At 36.7% G+C, this 25,092-nt stretch overlaps 1 protein-coding gene across 1 annotated transcript; it reads right to left on the bottom strand.

Annotated features, from left to right (window-relative positions):
• Positions 1–15,205: 15,205 nt before the first annotated feature.
• LOC306855023 (taste receptor type 1 member 3-like) lies at positions 15,206–23,315 on the bottom strand (the record flags this gene model as incomplete). Its single annotated transcript, XM_079393404.1, is given in 9 exon segments — positions 15,206–16,089; positions 17,738–18,108; positions 18,283–18,403; positions 18,927–19,130; positions 19,227–19,643; positions 21,562–21,918; positions 22,697–22,997; positions 23,076–23,299; positions 23,301–23,315. Coding segments are annotated over 9 exon segments (2,577 nt in total). The 3' UTR covers positions 15,206–15,522.
• Between the last annotated feature and the right edge of the window lie 1,777 nt (positions 23,316–25,092).

Raw genomic sequence — 25,092 nt, 5'->3', positions numbered from 1 at the left:
ATATCTTCAGTGTAATTGCAAATAAAAAAAATTACATTTACATTTTTATGCATTTAGCAGACGCTTTTATCCAAAGCGACTTACATTGCATTCAAGTTACAGTTTTTACATTTTATCAGCTCTTGCTTTCCCTGGAAAATCTGAGAAGAAATCAAAATGCACATAATTTACTGTATTATTGGCCACAATTTTTCCGTGCATGTTGCTCTGCCTCTAAAATTACTTGCCATTTCACCTGACGTCACAAATCCATCTTCACAGCCTCTTGGAAACCTTCTCACGACAATACAATTGGTTCCTGATTAAAGGAAGCCTATTATAACCCTTTTTACAATATGTAATAAAAGTCTCAGGTGTTCCCAGAACGTGTCTGTAAAGTTTCCGCTCAAAACACCCCACAGAATAAAAGAGAACATCCCAATCGAGTGAAGGGATTTCAGGTGAAGGATAATCCACTTCTTACCTCCAAGAATGTGTTATGATCTATATGACCTTATTATTTTTATTGTGAGTATTAGGCTTATCATTATTGCTGATCACTGTTGTTGTGCTGTGATATTGTAATATTTACCATTATATAATCAGAGGAGCATAGACAAGTTTATGAACGTGTCACACAATACAATAGCAAAATATATAAATATGTATAGTATTTTTATGTTAGCTTAATCAGTGTCTAGCAGACCTTCCTGAGGAAAGGATATGGACCAGAAGACATTGCAATTACCACATGATATTTAGACACACTTTGCCTTTTAATATATACTTGCTCTTGTGAATTTGTTTTGATGTTAATTACGTTTACTAATAAATTCATCATCATGTTGATATGCTATGTTACTATAAAACTCTTACGACAAACATGTCGTCTAATATCTTCAGTTGTTGCCTATGCAGCGGACACATATTAAACGACTTCACTTGGACCCATTGTGCGAGCTGTCTCTTTAATACCGCGCGATTTATATACATGTTGCTGCTGATTTTTGACACACCCTCAAATCCCTTGCACACAGTTTCCAGGAAACATGTCGTTCAACCCAGAAACCGTAGCAAAACGTTGGGAGCCTCTGTGAGCCTGAACGTGTCCCAGGGCTGGGCCTTTACAGCCAGTTCCGCAGATACTCTGCTAAAAAACATCTGTTTGGTTTTGATTATCATGTCTATATCAATCATGTTTTTTCAAAGCCATACATTTCTGTATGCACACTAGGCGGTTTAACAAATCACAACATACTACGCCAGCTAACCAATCTGAGCCCATTATGCATTTCTGAGGGAGGGGCTTCTTAAAACCAGGAAATCATCAGAGCATTTATCGGAGAAGGGACAGATCGGTGTAGAATAAACAGTGTTGGGGAGTAGTTAACTACAAGTAGCGACGCTACTAACTTAACTACATTTTTCAGTAGCTTGGCAGTAGCTCAGTTGCTTTTTAAACAGTGTAGCTTTTCCAGTAGCTAACTACTTTTTGCAGCAAGTAGCGGTGTAGCGCGAGCAAAAGCTACATTGCCTTTTTGTCGAGCCTGCGCGAATCAGCGCGATGCAAGGATATTCTTCTTGTTAGATTACAAACTCATTTTTTGCCATTACCGCCACCTGTTGTTTAATCACGCATCTTGCGGCTAACAGTTCACTGACGTACAGAAGTGGGTTGACACACCCATATTATCCATGATGGAGCAAGACGTTGCGGCAGATTTGGAGGATGGAGAAACAACTAACGTTAATTACCCATGGCCTTATTTGTCCAAGTTCATGTCTCTCAAAGAAACGACAAGTAAAGGTTACACTTTTTGTAACAGTCTGAGATATTTGAGTGTTGTGTGTCATAAAACAATACTCTTTGAAATCATAATTGTATTGCATTGTTTTAAACACTAAATATTTTACTTAAAACATTCCTCAGACACTTATTCAGTTATTTATAATATACGTTGTTCAAAAAAATCTAAAGTAGTTTCAATGTAGCTAGCTACTTTTTGATAGTAACTTGTAGTGTAGCTAACTACTTTTCCAAAAGGGTAGCTTGACTGTAGTTTAACTACTTTAACTTACCAGTAGCTTGTAGCTTGTCAAACTACAGTTTCAGAGTAGCTTCCCCAACACTGAGAATAAAGGTAAGTTATGTGAAAAATAATGTGTTTAAAAAAAAAAAGCATAAACATATGTTAGACTGCACCCCATAAACACAACCAAGCCTAGAAAAAAGCAGTCAACCGCCCCTTTAAACTTCTAATATACGGTTTACTGAACGCACACATCTGAAGCACACACACATAAAGCGGCTGTCACTTGGAATCTGAGTACTAAACTAAGTTCTCTTTCACGTCTTATTGCGCTTAAACTGGCAAATACACAAAAGTTAATAGTCGGTTATGTTTGTGAAGGTAAACAGCTGGGAAAGAAATCGCATGTAGCAGCAGTGAAATATACAATAAATCAATCAATAAATCCACTGCTCTCTTGTCTCCTCTGAGGCTGAGCCTCTAAACAGTGTTCTGTGCTCGTCAGAAAGACAGTTAGGATGCTTTACTTGAAGTTTTGCCATGGTGTTAGAACTGGTATTGTCACTTGTGATAACCACAATGGCGGCGCCGTGGGGGGAAACTTGCAGATTAAGGGGCAGTAATATTATAATAAGATCCCCTTTCCACGTTACAGGGGGAGTGAAATCTGAGCTGCTCGTTTTTTCACAAGCTTGCAGAAAAAGGCTTACCAAAACAAAGTTATTGAGTTGTCTTTTTCTCGTTTTCTGGGTTGGCAGATGCACCGGGGACCCGATTATAGCACTTAAACACGGAAAAAGTCAGATTTGATATGTCGCCTTTAATAAAATTAAGTCCCACCTACATTTTTTTATTTGAATATTGTCTTTCAACTCAGATTCTGAACATAAAATGGGTTGTGAATGGCATTAGAGCTGATGCACTACTATCTTTAATATTCAAAGCTGCTAATTACAGTTCTTCCATGAGATTGTACAGTGATTACTTATAAGCAAATCATCAACTCTTATCGAGTCAGCAAAGACATAGTTGCACATAATCAAATTTCAGCTTTCATAGTCACCTCAGATAACCCCATATATCTGTGGTTACTATAGAGACCTGTCTCAAAAGTCTGTAACTTCCCCTTTGGTCAGTGAGGGAAGTCATTTGCAGTTGCACCTGAATTTTCGAGACAAAGGGTTGCAACCTGACCCTTTGGAATTTCAGGGATTTAGGGGAGTTTGAGGAGGAGCTTGTCAATGATCAGGGGTCAGGATTAGGGAGAAAAAGGTCATCATAATTGGAGAAATCAGAGGGAGGGCATGGTGTTCAAACTGTGTGATTGTGTCTTGAACAGCGGTAACCCTTAACACTGAAAATCAGTCACATGTATATTGAAAAAATAAATAAATAAATGGTGTAGAAACAATTTACACTCAGAAATTGCTAGTAAATTTAACATTTTTAGAGTGTAGAAAGCAATTGCTGCAAGGGGTCTGAAACAGACAGTTTTGCATAAGCATATTTTTTTTACAAAACAACAATTGAATTGCTCTTTTATAAGTTGCTTTTGCTAACTAACATTGAAAAGGAACATTTTTCAAAGCCTCAAGTAGTCAAAAAAAAATAAAAAATAAAAATAAATTCAGACTGTTAATGACAATGAACAACATTTATATCTTGCAAAATCTGCACAAATCAATTACAACCAGACATGGTCACATCTAACCTGCACTTTTGTCCCAGCAACTTTTATTTGCATCTCTCATTCAGGGTCTGTGTGCACACAGTAAAACTCCAGGGTCAGTCTTTTGTGTCCTCTATCCAAGCACTTTCTAATAGGGGATGATGGTGTGGAATGTGGCAAATTTGGCCTCCGTCCTGAATAGAGACGCTCAATGAGGCATGCTGGGTTCTCCAGTAAGTGTGTCCACTTCACTGGCAGTTAACATAACAAAGACTATGAGATGTAGATGAATGAATTACAGAAGTAGGGCAGTTCAAGTAAAAGGATTAAAATTTAAATAAAAATGAATAGGCTGATCATAAAAGCACAGGTCTCATCAACAACCTACAAAATGTGAGGAATCATTCATTAATCATTTATTAATATTTTGGATTAGGTGCTGTTCAAATGACTAAACATATGGGACTGGGGGAAAAGTTTGGAATAATTAAGATATTTATTGTTTCTTATGCCAAACGAGGATTTTTTTTTAATTTTTATAAAATCCAGTAAAAACCAGTAATATTGTAAATATTACTACATTAAAAAATTTTGAATATATTTTAAAATGTAATTTATTCCTGTGATCCAAAGCTGAATTTTCAGCATCATTACTGCAGTGTCACATGATCCTTCAGAAATCATTCTAATAGGCTGATTTGCGGCTCTAGACACATTTTTATTTCAAAGGTCGCATTGAATCTATCAAAGGAAAAATCTATAAATTTATAAGGTTACAAAAAAATATATTTCAAATGAATGCTGTTCTTTTGAACTTTCTACTCATCACAGAATCCTGGAAAAGAAAAAAATTAATATTAGAATGATTTCTGAAGGATCATGTGAGATGCTGAAAAATCAGCTTTGCATCACAGGAATAAATTACACTTTAAAATAGAAAACATAAAAAAATAATATTTTAAAACGTTTGACCGGTAGTGTGTGTTTAAGCAAAGAAATTGAGCAACAATAAGTGCTTACAGTGCAATAAAGTTCTCTCTGAATGAACTATAAATTTGCAACTAGTTGGTGACATACGTTTTACCAGCGCTGCTGCATTACAGCCTACAGTCTAAGAGACTTGCTCCTATTTCAAGTGGAAATTTCCATTCTTTCACCGCAGGGAGGGTCTTCTAAACAGTTCCCTCCCATAATTCCTCTTTACCTGTAATGATCATTTAGATGAGGCTGTGCTTCACCCATATTCAGGAGGATGATCTCATTACCAAAGCCACTCCTCGCTAGACATTTTTCCAACCGTCTGCAGGTCTTAGCAGGTCGTAGCCAAAATGAAGGCGATCTGAAACCTAGCATTCCTAACATGTGATGTCTAATGTTTGTTAAACTCCTAATGTTTTACAATGTCTGCGTCCCTCAATGTCATTGGCTATTTTAAGAGTTTAAGAAGTAACCAATCAGGTGTCATTCTCCCGGCTCTGTACGGTAGCTTTCATTTGCAGCAGATGATCATGCAGAAGGGAATTAAACAAATTACCAATAATCCAGATGGCAAATTAGCATTTCCCTCTTCAAGCTGCAGCTGACATTTCTCCCATTGGATTTGATTTGGGATGCATGCAAGTTCAAACTTAAAAGATATTCATACCAATTAAATGATCTGCAAACTGCAAGATCTGCAAGAAATGTAGTTTTCCAGAGAAACACTGGCAGATGCAGTATTGAGCTAATCTGAAGTGCAACCCACAAGAGCTGCCATATACATGTTAGTTTTACAGGACAAAGAAGTCTTTATACACAGCCAGAGCTGCTCAGAAGTTATTGCACAGTGTGCAACCATCACATACTACATCAAACCTTTGCATCTGTTCCTTCAAAAGCCATGCTGCAAGGTTAATAGTTAAACTAGATTTTCTGAAGAAAATGTGAGCAGTGTTTGACTAACCTCACTAGTCAGGTGTGCCTAACTGTTAAAGAGTTTGAATGGATAAATCTCTCTAAAACAGTGATGTGATGTTATATGTTCAATGTTATTTATATAGTTATATTTAATAGTATTTATTCATATTTTTTTATTTTCATTTTTCATTTCTGTATAGATTTATTTTATATTTATTTAAATTTTTGCAATTGTATTACTTCATTATAAAACTTTTTTAGTTGCCAAGGCTGCATTTCAAGGCAGCATTTTATTTTATTTGATGTTATGTTATGTTAAAATCCATTCTCTTTTCCATTCAGATCATTGTCATCACAGTTTTTTTTTAACTTCCAGCTATGAACACTATTTTTAAGACTGTGAATCATGTTAAAAATAGCCCAATAATAAATAAAAAAAAACAATTTTGTTTCATGCCATTGCACTCCAACTATGAGGCTGAACACAAGAACAAGTTTTTATAAGCAGTCCAGAATAAAATGTGTCTGATTGGGGTCAGATGAACCTGAAACGGGTGTAATTAAACTGTTTTTTAACCCTGTAATGCCTGACATATGAAATAAAGAAATGGAATAGTTGAACATTAGACAAATTAGTAATCAAAGTAATGAAAAAAAAACGTTTGCTTATATATTTTTGGTTGAGTATCACATTCAGATCATCAGGCTTTATGGCTCATATATATTAAGGACTATTAAATATTCAGAAGCTCAAACTAAGAAAAACTATACTGATATTTATATGGTCAAAAATTAAGATGAAAATTTGATAGCTTGTTATGTTTATAACAGTATAACAAATTCCTTAAATAAAATCATATAAATATCAGTTGTATGTCTATAATAATGATATTTAAATAATCAAACATCTATAGTTTCTAAACATATAATGCAATGCAATGTTGATTAAGAAAGAACAAATAAATGTTCCACAAGTCTGATGATCATATTTGATACTCACATTTTAACCAAAAAAAAAAAAAGTAATGTATAGATAATCAAATAAAGTTGCTTCAGTTCAGCAAGTGTTCATCTTGACATATTTATTTGGTTTACTTTATGAAAATCAGTAAAGATTTGACAGCAAAAATACATGCAACAACTTAAGACTTAAATGTCTTTTAAAAAATCATATTACATTTTTTTACATTATCTTTTATATGTTAAAAAGTATAAACGATCAGTCAGATGACAGAAAGCATTTGTGCACAGGTTCTTCAGCAAATTTTTGATCTTGCTCATTTAGATTCCTTCAGAAATTTGCATATCAAATCAATTAGGTTAGAGGCTGATTAGTCCACTACCCTTCAATGCAAGGATTTAGGAAATCATTCACGTTTTGAGCACAAACACTGCAGGATCAAAGTTACACATCAAAGTTTTTAAAAGTTAGTGTTGGGGTTCGCTTAAATCACCTTGCATGCTTAGTGCATGCAAAGTAAGTACCATCTCATTCTGCAAAAGCAGTGCAAACAGCTAAAGTTGATGTGATGGGGTTTATGTGTCTATTTTAGGCCACACTGACCTCAGCCCCTTTGTGAGGCTCCAACAAAGAACCATCTGCAGGGCAAGCGAAGCTGAGACAAGAGACAGAAACATGGAGGACTGACTGACTGGGGGAGGGATGGCAGTTTGAGAAAGATGAAGAAACAGGGACAGAGAGACAGATGAGAAAGTGAGGAACAGGCTCGGTGGGCTTCCTCTGCACAGATCTGTAAATATGCAATGAGGTAATTTTGCGGTGAAGGGTAAACCAACTGTGGTTTCTCAAATGAGGGCACAGAACGAAACCCAGCACACGGTCAAGAAAATGGAGGGCTCCTGTAATCTTTTGCAAACATACTTCCTTAACAGGACTGGATGAAAGTAATTAGAGCTCTCGGGGGCTGGGTTCTGGTTAACCATTTCACAACCGATTTCAAAAGCCTCTATGGCAGATCTAAGTAGATCAATCTAAGAAGAATCCACCAACTTTGAGAAGTTTGTGACGGCATGAGCTCGCAACTGTACTTATAAAACATTTCACATGCTCCTGCATGTATATTTGCAATGCAAAGCAGAAGTGAAGATCAAGAAGTCAAGAGTGCATGGCACTGTTATGTGTTTTAAAGGTCTAATCAACAAGAAGTTTGAATTTTGAATACAGTTTCAAGCATATTACCTATACTCCAATGAGATAAAGAGAGAGAGCTCAGAACTCTCAAGAACATGTCTAGGTCACATCTCAAGATGAAGAACTATGCTTCATAAAGAAAAGTTATTTTTATTATTACTGCTCACTTGTTGATAATGTATAAAATGACGATAAAGGCCTGTTCACACCAAGAATGAACTATAAACTTATATTAATAAGATTTAATTTCATTAAAAACAGTGAAGTCCACACCACAACTATAAGGAAAAACTACAGAGAAATGATATCAAGCAGTTGTAAAGTACACATCTCAAAAAATATGAATATACATTTTTCAAACTTTCATATATATTTTAGACTCATTACATGTAAAGTAAGACATTTCAAAAGTTTTTTCATTTTAATTTTGATGATTAGAGCTGACAGCTCATGAAAATCAAAATCCAGTATCTCAAAATATTAGAATATTTCCTAAGATCAATCAAAAAAAGGATTTGCAAAGAAGAAAAGTTCAGGTTCTTTAAAGTATGTTGATTTCTGCACTCAATACTTGATCAGGGCTCCTTTAGGACAAAGTCCAGCATCAGTGAGGAATGGCTTGGAAGCGATCAGCTTTATTGAGCCTTCAGCTCGTCTGTATTGTTGGATCGACTGTTTCTCATCTTTCTCTTGAAAATATCCCATAGATCTCATATGGGGTTCAGGTCAGGCATGTTAGCTGGCTAATCAAGCACAGTAATATCATGGTCAGCAAAGCACTTGGAAGTGGTTTTGGCAGTGTGGGCAGGTGCTAAAGTCCTGCTGGAAAAGCAAATCAGCATCTCCATAAAGCTTGTCAGCAGATGGAAGCATAAAGTGCTCCAAAATCTCCTGGTAGACGGCTGCATTGACTTTGGACTTGATAAAACACAATGGACCAACACCAGCAGACGTCACAGCACCCCAAATCATCACTGACTTCAGAAACTTCACACTGGACTTCAAGCAGCTTTGATTCTGTACCTCTCCACTCTTCCTCCAGACTCCAGACCTTGATTTCCAAATGAAATGCAAAATTTTAATTTATCTGAAAAGAGGACTTTGGACCACTGAGCAACAGTCCAGTTATTTTTCTCCGTAGCCAGGTAAGATGCTTTCTTCATTGTTTCTGTTTCAGAAGTTGCTTGGTAGTCCTTTTCCTGAAGACGTCTGAGCTGGTGACTCTTGATGCACTGACTCCAGCTTCAGTCCACTCTTTGTGAAGCTCTCACAAGTGTTTGAATCAGCTTTGCTTGACAGTATTCTCAAGCTGGCGGTCATCCCTGTTGCTTGTTCACCTTTTCCTGCCCAATTTCCTCCTTCCAGTCAACTTTGCATTTAATATGCTTTGATACAGCACTGTATCTGTAAACAGCCACAGCTTTCAGTAATGACCCTCTGTGACTTACCCTCTTTGTGGAGGGCGTCAATGTTCGTCTTCTGGATCATTGCCAAGTCAGCAGTCCTCTCCGTTATTGTGGTTTCAAAGAACAAGAGATACCCAGAATTTATACTGTAGGGATGGTCATTTAAAGAAACTCAAATATAAATATTCTAATATATTGAGACTTTCATGAGCTGTAAGCTCTAATCATCAAAATTAAAACAAAAAACTTTTGAAATGTCTTACTTTACATGTTATGAATGTAAAATATATATGAAAGTTTCACTTTTTGAAATACAAAAATTTTTTTTCACGATATTCTATTTTTTTTTTTAGATGTACCTGTATAATACCATGCAGTTTAAACAGTATATTTTAGCATTAAAGTAATGAGAAAATGTCCTTAATTGTCTTCCGTACACTCACCATCAGATGGATTAACCCTTGTCTCTCTGTTTCGGACTCTGTGTTTACCTCGTTTGGATTATTGCTCAGGTTATCGGACTACCCCTCTTCTCAAGCCCTCTGGATATTGTTTGCCGATCAAGGACCCACGCATGCGCTAGGATTACTCTTGTGTCTTGCCCGTGCCATACTCGTTTGCTGGTGATTTGACCCTGCCTGCTATTTGACTATGTTTATTAATAAAAGCTTGCAAATGGATCCGCACGTCTCACGTCTCGTTGGCTCCGTTACACCAACATTTACTACATTATTAAAATCAAAAGTTATATTTATTCATGTTATTTAATGGACCTGAGCTAACATGGACTAACAAATGAACAGGTGTATTTTTTATTACTAATGTTAACAAAGATTAATATAAACTGTAGCAATGTATTGCTGTTAATGTTAGTTTTTGCATTAAATATAATTAACAAATGAAACCTTATTGTAAAGTGTTACCTATATATCCTTTTTTTCAGTTAAATTATGATCCAAACATGCTTGAACTGGGTTTTACCTCATTCTTTGACATTATGCATGCAAATGCATTTTCCAAACGCAATACATACAAGACAAATCATGCATAATCATATAAACACATGCTGTTGTACATCTTGGAATCATATCACCACGACACTTAAACAACGGCAGCCGATAAACTATCAAATTAACTATCAGTGCAAATCTTTTATATGCAATAAAAGTGCTTATTTACTAGATTAATAGATACGAGCTTTAGTGATGAACAGCCGTGCAACATGACAAACAGGTGAAGATGGATCACCTAGCAACAACAGCCTTCCTTCTCTCCACACAGTGGCCCGTGACTGTTATCACCATCTAGTGGCACGTGTAGTGATGTGATTGATAGTGAATTTATGGCATAGTCACAGCTAAACAAATGTTAAACCTGTTCCTTTAGAACTCATTAAACTGTTCAATGTATTTTTTCTCCAACCAACAGGAAGTCCCTCATATTTCTGATGAGATCATGCAAATAAATCTAAAAACAAAGCATGCAGATGAACATGATTCTTTTCCAAATATGATTTACGTGGCTTTGTCATGTTTTTAAAACTGTGCACTTTACATTAGCACTTTGGTATGAGTGGGAGAAATGCGATTGCACGGTATCTATGTGTGTAAAATGTGTCCTCCACATATTTTATTATGATTATGTTTACTCTAATTAGGAGCGTAACCATATTAGCATAATCACAGTGTTCTGTTCAATTACTGTACTGCCTAAAAATCACATTAGGGTGCAAGTAATGTTTTATCAGTCCTATTAGATCAGATTTGAAATCAGAACATGGGTGCAGAAGCAAAAACTCAACTCACATTCAAAAACAAACAAAGCTCCTGATTGGTCAGGTCAAAATGAGATCTCAGGTTGCCTAACAACACAATCAGAATCGGGGGAGGACCTCTGGGAACACATTTTGTGGATGGAAGAAAATACTTGGAATTTTGCCAAGAAAAATAAACAAGGAGAGAGAGAGAGAGAGACCTAATAAATGTGTAAAGAAAGTACAGTGCATTATCAGTCATAAGATCTGATGGCAAAGAACGCAGCCTTCAGGAACAAACCACAAGGACGTCACCTACCACTGCACCCTCATAGTATGCAACTTTAAGTTGTAAAATATATAAACTACTAAAATACAAATTTAAACTTTTCAAAACCCTGGAGTCTAGAGTCTCATGGTGTTTACAAGATAAACTGCATTATTGCTATTCATAGCAAATACTCAGAACCCCCTAGAAACGGCATAGCAACCACCAATCAAAAATTAAACCAAACCAAAACCTAGCTGTAGTGTGTTTGGTAGAATAACACGTGCATGAAGAACCTATGAAAAAAAAAATGATAAATTAAACTTTCCCCCCTCACAATTGCAAGTTTAAATCTCACAATTCTGACTTTATTTGCAATTGGGAGTTTATATCATGCAATTCTGAGAAAAAAGTCAGAATTGTGAGATTAAAAATGCACAATTACCTTCTTTAATTTTTTATTCAGTGGTGGAAACGGGCTTCCACAAGAACCATATGCAGCTAGATGTGGATGAAAAGTGTTTGATGAGAACAGAGAGTCTGAGTGACCAAACCGGATGTGTTTTTGAGGGTTGGAGAGTGTGCTGTCAAAATCAACAGGATATGGGCCTGTTTGGGTGCTGAAGATAACGGTGAATGAACATGTCTGGTGTGTTTGTGTGCAACCTTTTATATATCGATAAGTGCACATAATTTGAGAGCAATAAGACAATAATAAATTCACTGTCAGCAAAATAAATAAAATAAAATAAAATCACACACAAAACAAACATGAACAAATAAGAACAGTTTGGAATAATTAATATTTGTAAATGTTCATGCTCACCATTTATTTGGTCAAAAATACAGTAAAAACAGTAATATTGTGAAATAATATTCCAATCAAATTCTTTTTGAATATATTTTAAAATGTAATTGATTCCTGTGATGAAAAGCTGAATTTTCAGCATCACTGGTCAATTATAGAGACTTCACTGAAAAACATTTATTTGAAATAGAAATTTTGATTAATTTAATGGGTCCTTGCAGAATAAAATGATTGATTTCTTTTTCAGTAATCAGTAATAGCGATGCATGCATTTGCATGGATTCATTAATAATAAATAACATTCCAGTTTTTAAACTAAAAAATGCAGAAAGACAGAGAGGAAGGAACCTAATGCATCATGGGAAGAAAAACAGCCGAGGAAGGATGTGATAAGACGGAGTGATAGTAAATAGCTAAGTTCTAGTAGTCACTGTTTTTCTTTGTGTCGGCGTGATTTCTGATTGGATGATTTTTTGCAGTGTGGGCGGTCCTTGTGAGTGGGTGAGAGCAAGCTGTATAGTATGAGGAAATGAGCTCTGGCTGTGATAAAAGAGGGGGGGGGGGGCGTTGCCATGGTAACCCGATGGGCCGTGTGCACAAAACATTTTGCAGCAAATGGAGGGGGTTAAAAAGGGGTCGAGTTTCAAACCAGCTAAACTTCCATCTTGAGTTGCATCTGATGCATTAGCTGTGCGTGTTTGCTTTCACAAAATGTGTATTCAAAGCAGCTCTGTCATCAAAGGAGACACAAATCCTTCAAGGGTTAAGATTCCTTTTTATCCTCTATCGAATTATCACAATAGAGAGAATACTTAGCAGAGACTGAGCACAGAAACAAATATGCATAATAAAATATCTAAATTAGGCCTGTGTGATGGCCAATGCATCTTCGTATTCTCCAGCATACTGGAGATTACATTAAATATAAGCAATTAAGACAAGAAAATAATGATTAAAATAAGTCATTAAAATGCTGCATTATTTAAAATGTATCAGACGTCAGTGGTATTCCGTTTGAATTAAGTAGCCTACTTAAAATGGTACTTATATTTGTGTCTTTACCATCTCATGTATAAATGGTTGTATATCAGCAATAAATAATTTGTGTGCTGCATTGTGGATATTTTCAGGATTATAAACTTTACTAACTATTGTCTGAAACATCACCATTTGACTTTATCCACAATATAACATGACCTCTAGAGCCTTCATGCACAGCATAGTCTCCAAAACAGATCTGATGTCTGATAAAAAAAAGTAAAAAAAACACAATATCTCTAAATAACTGCTGTTTTGCCAAATGTTTTCTGCTGTGAATCTGAAGCTGAATTGTCCTTAATAGAAACAAAGAAAGAATAAAGAAAACAAAGAACTGTGGCACTGAAACAAATTAACTGATATTTGATATTCGCCTGTATGAGCACCAGAACAGCCAGACACAAGAACAGTTTTTTCCCCCAGGCCGTATCCCACCTGAACAACACATAACACACCCCGGTACTGTACATCTGTAAATAACTCATCAAACCTTCATCTGTACATAGGACACATGCACATTCACAGTTCTGTCTATGGTCATGTCTCTTTTCTGTATATTTTTATTTTTATTACTATTGTTATCCTTAATTATTGTATATTCTCTTCATTAGTGTTCTTTATCACCTTAATTATATGTTGTCTGCACTATGTTTGTACTTTCTGTACTGGAAGCTCATAACACCAAGACAAATTCCTTGTGTGTGCAAACACACTTGGCAATAAAGCTCTTTCTGATTCTGAAAGCTCTTTCTGAGAAGACATCGTGGGAATTATATGAGTTGAATTCTAGATGAATTTGAGTCGCTAACATGGCTAAATGCTGCCCTCTTCTTTTTGTTGTTAGGAAATATTAACAAAATCAAATTCTGTCATCATTCACCCTGTCAAGGCAACATATCTCACTTTCATTGAGTTTAAACTGTTGTTCTTTGAGTTGTCACCTTTAGCACATAGCTTAATCTTGCGCAATGAATCTGGCTCCGCCCTCATAAAAGCAGAAAGATTCAATTTTCAATGAGAAAGACAGTCGGCACACTTTTTGTAGATCTGTCTCATCTGATAATGATTCTGATAATGATTCACATATTTACAATATTACCTGAAATCCATAAGCAAACGGGGAAATCCGATTATTTTCCACCTACATCTTTGAGCTTGAGTAAATTAACAGCACATTTAAATTTTTGGCTGAACAGGATATCCCTTTATGAATACAAAACTGGGCTAACAACAGACAGACGTTTTTGAATTATGAATAATATACAGAACGCAAGTAACAAACAACAAACTACACAGTCACCAAGTCTTATAATTTGTATAAAAAAAATACAGTAACTTATCTAGTAAACTTGGCAAAACTCCATAAGCAGGATAATGGACTGTTTTTGTTCAAGTCACAAATGGTCGCATCTGCTTTTACTTTTAAAATAAGGTGGATAATTCAAATTATTAAATGGATGCCACCTTATTGGGACAATAAAGCCCTCCCTACACCTACCCAATCCATTATTTTCAACTTTTTGATTATTTCCTTCATTTTTATTGAAAATAAATGCCTTTCCGATCCGATGCAAGATTTGGAAAGGTAGAAAAAAAGTTCGGTAAAAGGCGGGTTCGAACTCGGGTCGATTGTGTCAAAAAAGCACACGTCTTATCATCTACGTCACTGAAAACAATGCTGAATGAGTTGTCTTTTTGCAATGTTGACTATCCCAATCACACAGCGTTAGTGTAAACAGCCTTTGCCAAAAAGCATGGCACTTTTGCACTTAGTGTAGCTAAATAGACACTCCGTAGAACAGGGTTCCTCAAATCTTTCAAGTTTAGCTCCAACCCTGATCAAACTCACCTACCTGTGATTTTCTAATGATCTTGAAGACGCTGCTCAGGTGTGTTTGATTAGCGTTAGAGCTAAACTCTGCAGGAGTGGGCCAGATTTGAGGATGCCTGCCGTAGAAGATATGAGGTACATTATCATTATACAACTACTATGAAATAATATCCCTGCTGAAATAATAATAATAAAAACACAATAGAAACCATCATAGAATCTGTAATGATTTTAATGGGAATTGTATTGGTTTTAATGGAAACTTTAATGGTCCCTCTGGGTCTGTATTGGCCCTCTGTTGGTGACTTGTTAAAACCATTTAAATCTTAATGGAAAATGTCCCAAAAACACACATTTCTGTGATTTTTTTTTATTAGCAGGGATGGTCTAAATATTTAGAGTACACACAAAATATTTAACATGAAGTATCATACATTAAACATTTGATTCATTGAGAAAACTTCGTAGAATTATTTGATATGAGTCATTATGGTTTTTAATAATTCATATATGAAAACACAATATAACAATACAATGGTTGACTAATATGATAATTTTAATATTTAGCTATTTCTTTTATTAACATGTGACATTTTTGTATTATCATATTAAATATTATATATATATGTAATTAGAGATTTTTTGTTAATAACTTAATAAAAGAAAATTAAATGATAATTTAGCAGTTGTTTCTAGCTTTCTTCAGGTGGTGTTGGTGGGACCCCTTCTAAAAATGTACGGAAGTGATCATCTGTGTTAAGTTCTGGGTTTTTGACTAACAGTTGGCATTTAGGGAAAAAATAGGTCGCTACCAACCCCATATTACTAAGTAAACTGACTCCTACTTGAGCAATAGACTTTTCTTTATCATTTAGACTTGTGTAGATGGGGATGAACATTACCCACATTACACAGTAACTCAAGCTGGATATGGTGATGTCTCTGGCCAAGTTGTACTGTCCAGGCGGCTGGAGAGCCATGAAGGTGGCCATGAATGACACCAGTGCCAGCACAACATTGAAACCAAGCATCAAGCCGAAGTTTAACATGGGCTCCACCGGACAACGCAAAAAGGTTTTCACGTAGGTCACCTCCAAATTAGCGACGTATTGGGTCAGAGAGGGAGCCTCTTGGGCGTACCAACCACATAGTCCCGCCTGGAGCCCACAACATCCCAGAATCACAAACACGCTTCCTCGTCCTCGTATGTTATCCAGGTGCTCAGAAGACTTTTCAGGGAATTCTGTGATGCACACAATCTGGTAAGTAAAAGACAAAAGTGTATATAATTAGTTCAGTTCAGTTTTTATTAAAAATCTCACGCCTTCTTGTTTAAATGTAGTGGTTAGGTTTGGTGAAATTGCATCAGTATTTCAAAAGTATCTTCTTAAATTATTTGGTTACATTTTATTTTAAGGTCTCTTTGTTGTAGTGTAGCCTAATTATATAAGTCCTGAGGAATATTAATTAACAACATATAGCCTACTTACTGTACTGCGCTCTGCACATGACATGCAGAAAAAATATGCATATATCATGGCCACGAAAGAAGAGTTTTTTCCCACGATATGTTTATACGTGGCCGTGACTTATCAATTTGTTCCCTGGTTTTAGTGAAATCAAAATGAGGGAACAAATTAGTAAATTGTGGGCAAGATTTCCCAATGACGGAGCATATAAGGAAAGGTAAAATAAAGGTTCTTTATTGGCATCAAGGGTTCCACAAAGAACCTTTACCATCCATGAAACCTTTTCATTCCACAAAACGTTCTTTACAGTGGAAAAAGGTTCTTTAAATTATTAAAAATGTTCATCACACTAAGAACTGGTTCTTCTATGGCATCGCTGTGAAAACCTCCTTTTGGAACTGTTAATTTAATAGTGTAGGAAAACTATATATATATACAGTATATATATAAAACATTATTTGGCTGTAGTTTTTGTTGTAATGGAATAACCCTAATTGACTGTTAGCAAAGAGCTTGATTGACAAGGGATCTGACCAATCATAATGCCGAATCCACCCTCTTACCCGACAAACAAATCAGACTGGAGAGTAAATTAACTTCGGTGGACTTAAACTTGAAAAATTGTGTGTATTGACGTCTTTTCGCAGTTTAAATAAAATACCTTCTGATGTTCATTCATGTTTATTTCATGCTTTAAGTAAATATGAAAAGACGATGGGTTTATGTGGCGCATGAACTGAGACACTACAGCGATCTATCACGACACACAAAAAAGAGCCACAAAATGGTATTTGAAGGGTGTTTGAATTTTGAATATTGTCTACTGCTACATGTTGTGTAGTGTGAGAGAAGCAAAATAGTAATAATAATATAATAATAACTTCGCAAAGACCGGCTATGTCTGACAACGCTGTCACACTACTCATCATGTTCTCACGCAGTGAAAAATACATCACAGAGCGAAGAGGAAACTGACAACATGCCGACAGACAAGACAGAGCAGGTTACTTCTGGGATGAAACAAAGTCTCAGCTTTAAAATTTTGTCTTTTTTAAGAAATTCAAACAATACCGTTTTGTGGCTCTTTAATGTGTCATGACAGATCGCTGTATTGCCTCAGTTCAAGCAGCATGTGAACCGACCGTCTTTTTGTATTTACTTAAAGCACAAAATAAACATGAATGAACATCAGAAATGATTTTATTTCGATCACGGAAAGACATCGATACACACCATTTTTCAAGTTTAAGTCCACCGAAGTTAATCTCCTCTCCTGTCTCTTTTGTTTGTCAGAAAACATGGCGGATTCGGCGTTATGATTGGTCAGATCACCTGTCAATCAAACTCCTTGCGAAGGGTCAATTACACTTTGTGTTTATAATGTTTGATTGTAAAAGAAAATTGCATTTAACATGCATAGTTTTTTTTGTAGGATCACCTGAAGGGAAATAGAAAGAATGACTGAGAGGGCCACGGTAGGAAAAAAGGCGTTCAGTGGCTCCTGCAGACGGCACACGATGTCTCCTGGCTGACCCAGGAACAGCACCAGGCTTACACATTCTCCTGTTAGGCTCAGTAGCATAAGGCCACTCAGGGGTCCACCTGCAGTTTTCACCAGTGCAGTTCCTCTGTGCCTGAAGAATAGAACCCCTACCCATACATGTGACACTAGCACCATAATTCCTCCCAGAACGAGTCCAATTGACTCATAGTTGCTCCAGTCCAGGTAAGTATAGATGGGATAGACACAGCTTGTGCTTCGTAGGGTGGACCACTGGCCAGCAGGACATAATTTACACTGGATGTCATCTTTCAATCAGAAGAGGAGGCAGATAAAGGTTAGTCAACATCAAACCAAAAAGCTCTTAAATGCATACATTTCTATTCCCTACAGTGCCATAGGCATGTTGCATGAAGCAATTATGGTTAGAGACAATATTTGTTTAGAATGACTTGAAAACCTAGGTTGGTGTAGTAGCAGACCTGAGCTGTTCAGGAACGTTCCCTCCTTGCAGTCAATGCAGTCGAAACAGCAAGAGTGGAAACCTTTAACTCTGCGCACCTGTCCTATCCCACAGTCTGAGGAGCACGTGGACATTGGCACCTGTTACAAAGACAATTTGTCAAGAGATGCTTGCTCTTGGATGCACCAGTCACAAGTTTAGAAACATCTATTTATTCTCTATTATTAGCATTTTACATATTTTAACTCATTTTAAGCCATTTTAGTTCATGCAAAAATGAAATTCTGTCATCATTCACTCATCTTCACATTGTTCCAAACCTGTATGAGTTTCTATCTTTTGTTGAGTACAAAAGAAGATATTTTGAAGAATGTGGGAAACCAAACAGATAATGGTAGCCCTTGACTTAAAATACTATGGCTACCATCAACTGCTTTGTTAAAGTCTTATTTTGTGTTCAGCAGGAGAATTTCATACAGGTTTAAAATGGCACGAGGGTGAGTAAATTATGTCAGAATTTCAATTTTTGGGTGAACTATCCATTTAAATGCTTATTAAGATCATGAGAAACTGTGCCAAAACTAATGGCTGGTAGGAAAACAAGGTATTCAAAGTAAAATACAAGCATTTCAAGTGTAAATAGTGTTAATATTCCATTCATACCTTTCCGTTTTTTGTGTGCCATGTTATGTTGTTTTTATTAATCGTGAGGTTCTGATAAAAGTGTCCAATTATGTTGAAGCGCACAGTGGTGTCATTAAAGTTCCATTGCATAACATCGTAGCCAAAGCTTGGATTACCCTCTTTATCAAACTTAATATTGACCCCCTCAAGATCTAAAGAAACTTTTTGTAGACTCTGTAACAGCTGTAGAAAGGATCATATATTGTTCTATTAGTACACTCTTAACCTCCTAGGATAAAACAAGCAGATTTACAGAAATCATAGCTTGCGTGTGGTTACCTGCCATGGATAAACATTGTCAGTCTTGGGATTCCGAGCGCAGTGGGTGGCATTGCATCCAAGCAAGTCATGCAGCGCATGTGCCACACAGTAGACTGCAGTATACACGCTGAAAGCTGACCGCTGCACGAGTTTTATCTCTACCATGCTCACGTTGGCTTGGCTTAGGTAGCTGCATCTTGTGCAAGGGTTGTCCAGAGGAGAGATTTCTGTATCTGGCTGCTGGGGGATTTGCATATCTTCCATTTTGGTGAAGAGCTCACGGATGTAAGGAGTGAAGAGGTCAAGAGGTCTGGTGATGTCTGCGAACGCCAGCACTGTTCCTATTGAATTAATCCCGGGCAGGGTGGATACAATATCGTTCAGAGCCCATGCTGTGCTTGCCACCCAAACGCCTGTCATGTTTCTTTTGATTACCTGATCAGATAGTGATCAAAAAAGGATTTAGAATCACCAAAACTTGAAGACTTATCATGAATATAAAGCAGTGAATGAAAAACAGAGGAATGTTAATTATATATTAATATTTTTCCCTTAGTTAAGATTTTTGATCCTTAAATTTTGCATTCCACTATGCTGCTTTTCAATTGACCATTCAGTAAGCCCCTCCCCTCGAATGCAGATGAGCCAATGGCAGTTGAGTATCAGTTGCACAGGGACCCGAAATCGGACATCTTTAGGTTTCAATGCCATAGAGAAACATTGGAAGACCCAAAGCTTTCATCGGTTTGATGGTGTTTATGCTACAAAAATGGTAAAAAAAAAATGTGCTTGGGGTACTTGTAACACTGATTCCAGGTGTCCTGAGAGGATGGGCAAACAAATAAATTTTATTCCATTTCCTAAACAGAGCAAAATGTCTATGCATTCAACCCCAATCCCACTGAAAACGTTCATTTTCTTGTTGTCATACTCTCATTAAGTTACAATTTTCATCTCAACCTGAACATTAATGTCATGTGCGTCAGCAAGGTATCTCTGGCTAAAACTAGCTAACAATAAAGTTAGTGAGTCCATGCTAACGTAAATAGCGATCTGTTCTCAAGTCAGGTACAGTGTAGGACAAAAACACAAAAACGGTCTACATTTCAGTATCTCTCCATATTAAAGTGGTTAAATGCAAATTAATTTAATCTTACTCTGCGGTACATGAACAGTGTTGATCCTGGATGTTGTCATTGCGATCGTGACGACCGTAACATGAGGCTTCTCTCGTTATTGGTATTTTTACATATTTATTTTAAAATCTTTTATATATCCCTCTATGGCATATTTAAAGGGATAGTTCACCCAAAAATGAAAATTCTGTCATTAATTACTCACCATCATGTCATTCCAAACCCGTAAGATCTTCATTCATCTTTGGAACGCAAATTAAGATATTTTTGATGAATTCCGAGAGATCTCTTACCCTCCATAGACGGCAAGGATATTAAAAAGTAATCCATTTGACGTCAGTGGTTCAACTGTAATTTTATGCTACTAGAATACTTTTTGTGTGCAAAGAAAATAAAAATAAAGACTTTATTCAATAATTTGTCTCCGTGTCACACTGGCATCACTTTGGAGAGTATCACATACATAAACAACGTATGCAATGCTCTATAGGGTGACGCGGAGGAGACGAATTGTTGAATAAAGTCGTTATTTTTGTTTTCTTTGCACATAAACGTATTCTCGTAGCTTTGTAAAATTATGGTTGAACCACTGATGTCACATGGATTATTTTAACGATGTCCTTGCTACGTTTCTGAGCCTTGATCGTGTTAGGATCCTTGCTGTCTATGGGAGGGTCAAAAATCTCTTGGATTTCATCAAAAATATCTTACTTTGTGTTCCGAAGATGAATAAAGGTCTTACAGATTTGGATTTGAGTAATTATTGACAGAAGTTTCATTTTTGGGTGACTTTCCTTTTTTTTCCCAATTGAATGATGGTGCTTCTGTGTCCAAAATTTATTAAAAACATCTTGTGACAAGTTTTTTCACACTGACAGCTGTCATTGTAAGACGGTTAGCAACTCTGTTTGTTTGTCTGAGTGAACGACAGTAACTAAGGGGGGCGGGGCTTACCGATAGGTCAATTGCTTTTCTATGTAAACATGAGCTTGCTGGACGTCTTTGAATGTTGCACTTGCATCTAGCATATTTTGAAACACCTTACACATGATACATCATTCAAAAAACAGCGGTTATTAAAATCATGTTTCAAAACCTTGCATTTTTTTCCATTCATAAAAATACATTCTGTTTAAACACCCTGCAGACTATTACTTCAAAAGATAAAATAATTTTTATCATAGTATGACCCATAAAGTTGCATTCAAACTGTTCACCTCTATGAAGAAGTCTCTGGTGGGCTTGGGGAGAGAGAAGACCACCACCACTCCCACTTTGGCGTCCACAATACGATTGAGAATCTCTTTTACCGCTTGCTCAGGATCACTGTATACAGGAATCAAACCTTGATATGCCACACAGATGGACTCCTCATTGGCCATACTGGAGAACTGCTGCTGACCCTTCTGCCCATATTCATCATCGCTACCTACTACTGAAACCCAGTTCCAGCCAAACTCTTTCAGAAGCTGCACCATGGCGGCTACCTGCCAGCGATCACTAGGGACTGTGCGCATGAAGGACGGGAAGGTCTCTTTGTCGCTGAACATGTCGCTGGTGGCACCATAGCTAATCTAAAAATGCACAATTAGACATAAATTAGGAGGAACATTGCAGATTAAAGGCTGGAATACACTACATGATTCCCCCCCCCCAGATTTTCCACCAATTTACAGTCTGGAGAAGTTGACGCTAGTTGCCGAAAGTCAGAGCTAGTCTGCAGATTTGAGCTGACAGACTTCATAGAAAATCGTGTAGTGTATGATTGTCACAGATTCAGATTTTTTTTGCCTTAAGACTTTGATTCCATCCAGTCGGGGAAGATCAAACAATTGATATGTTGTGCCAAATTTAGAACACATTGTTTTCATTTGTCACGTAAAACAAGGTGCTGGTTTCTACGTGTTACCCAGTATTTTAAGATCTGTTCATTTTTTAAAAGTCGTGTAGTGTTTTCCATGGTTAGTAGTCTGAAATTTTTGAATGCGTTTTTTTCATTTTTTTTTCGTATGCGTCAAACTTTCCTATCAAAATGCTTGCTACGGATGCGAAAACATTGAAAATTTTACTTGATCAGAATTTTTTTATGACGAACGTTTCGGAGGCAGTGCATAAACGTGATTGACACAATGTGAGGTCGTATTTATTTTTTTAATGTGTGAAAATTTCAGACGAGAATTTCGGACTGTGCAAAGAGTTAAGAGACCAATCAGTCACATTATTGCATATATTTGCTAAAAGAATTTAGGTAAAATATTAAAACAAACATTCATTTTTTAAGTATTTTGCAACTCTATATTTGGGAAAAGTATGTTAAATCCTTTAAATTTAACACTTTCGATGGCAACTCACCAGTGGCATCAAGAAAAACCCGATCAGCTTGCCAATAACTGGGACTAACTCGGAGCTGTTTGGTCCTATGATAGCAATAACACGAGTCTTGTAGTTGGTGTAGTTACAGGTGACATCCAGTTCTTCTGTTGATTCCTTTGTGAGAAGCTGGAGGACGGGCCTCATGACAACGGCTGGTTGCATGCAGGAGTCGTAACTCTCAAATCCCAGCATGATTCCAGGGAGAAGATTCTCTTTCGAGTTGATCTCGTCCAAAGAGAACTTCATCGCCAATGCGAGGGACAAACCATATGTGCTAATGCTGCCAAAACAGAAGGATAAAAAGGGATTTTAGGAGCAAAGCATGTTCAGATTTTGTAGACTTCCTTCAAGATTTTACCTGTTGCACTCAAGATCGTCAGGCTTCACCCGTTGGCTCAGATCACTGGTCAGTTCGTTAATGGGGAAAAGTCCTCCTATCAGAATATCTCCAGGCGATTTAAAAAGATTGGTTGAGATGTTCTTGAACCACGATGGCTTCACACTCAATCCAGACCCTAGAATGCCACAGAGCACCAGAAGTGTCCACTCCTTAGCCATCCTGGAGGGTGAACAATCCAGGAAGCATGAAGAAGCACATCACTATATCATGGAAATTAATAAATCAAAGTGAAATAGCTGGACTGACCTCAGTGGAAGTATTGCTTAGGCTCTTCTTGTTTTGTTGTGTTGTGATTGCCTTACTGGCGAGTGATTATGATGGTTTGACAGTCAACCGACAACACGTAAATGAGAGAAACGCCCCACCCCATGCTTTTGTGATGCTTTACATGTAAATTAAGGGTCTACATCATGTTTCATTCCGGCTTAACATGGAAATATTCTGGTCTCTCCTCAACATTCAAGCACGCTGAGTAAAGCTCTCGTTCAGTCTGTCGTTGCTATTTTGTTAGTCGAGTGCAAAGCTGTTTTCCAGCAAAGGTCAGAGGAGTTTTTATGCACTGGGTATAAAGTTATTCTTTTGTACATAAAACATAGCAGTCAAGGAAAATTTGTATTGTTCTTAAACAGGTGTGATTTCTCAGTCACAGTACTTGTTCAGAAACACTTTGTGTCAAGCATTTACAGAACACAAGCGCAGAAAATAGGCCTGATTCGAAATATTTGTCTGGAAAAACACAAGTGTTGAACAAACAATGGAAATGAGGCAGCAGCTTGCACCATGCATTTGTACAGAACTGGTGGGAATTTCCATAGTATTTGTTTGTGGCTTTGATTCAAAGTGCTTCAAGATGGATCCTGGCCCATGCATGAATGATAGCGAATTAAACATTGAAAGACGTCATCATGGTCCTTTGGCACAAATATGCACAGCAAGAGCTAAAGTATTTATGTAAGTTTTCAAATGATTTATTATGTACTATGATTTATTATTTTATTATACAACACCATTTTGTTATTGAATATTCCAATATCCATTTGCAAGTTACGTGAAGTCACGTACATACTGTGGGTGCCTAATGGATTTGCATAAATGTAACATCAGATGTATAATATCAAAACTATCGGTCAGATATTTGCATGAAATTTTGACTGTTGTTAAAATCAATTCCAGCCAGCCACATGTTTACAAACGCTTTGCATACATGTGGAGCGAGACATGTAGCATTTCCGTCTTACATTTTCATTGGTCATAGTTTTTGTTTATATCTTTTTTGTTCATCTCACTCAGATTATTGTGGTTGAATGGATAAAAATCCAGACAATAAACAGATTAAATAGCACAGTGTAAATACATGAACAGAGCTAACTTCAGCTGTCAAGTGCATTATGAATGACATAAATAAAAAAAAACTTAATAGGTTTTAATTGCAGCTTGATATGACGATTTAAAACATTTTGGATGCATTATTACAACTGATTTATTCTGGCAACCTTAATCATGTCTCTTATGCCACTAACCAGCAGAGGGCAAAAATATGTTTTAATTATTAATCAAGGTCTTCCCTAGTAAAAGAGAAAATAATTCTTCGTAGTATCTTCCTGGCGATCTTGACGTCAACCTGTAAAGACACACAATTATCTATCCCACTTTTAATCGGCCTCAAAGTTTATTGCAACCTTTGATCTTTTACTTTTGCTTTCTCTCTCTTCTTTTAGTTCGCACGTATTGCTTTCTTTATTTTTTTTAAAGAGCAGAAGGTCTTTGACTGGAGCACAAGATATAAAACAAGTTTCCTCTGCAGATTTTGGCTTTGATGTTCAGATATGGATATCAGCATAGGGGTGTTTGTATGTTGCCCAGCTGCAGAAGAAGCTGCATGTTCGGACGGCCTTCCTCGAGTGCACCGGGTGGTTTTTTTTTTGTGCGTAGGTGGATCTTCCACCTTCCCTCTTCCTGTATGTGTAGGTGTAGA

Source organism: Barbus barbus, assembly GCF_936440315.1.
Source record: "Barbus barbus genome assembly, chromosome: 35".
In the NCBI taxonomy this organism is placed as follows: Eukaryota; Metazoa; Chordata; class Actinopteri; order Cypriniformes; family Cyprinidae; genus Barbus; species Barbus barbus.
Note: the sequence above shows the minus strand (reverse complement) of the source record. Positions and strands in the feature narration are given on the sequence as shown.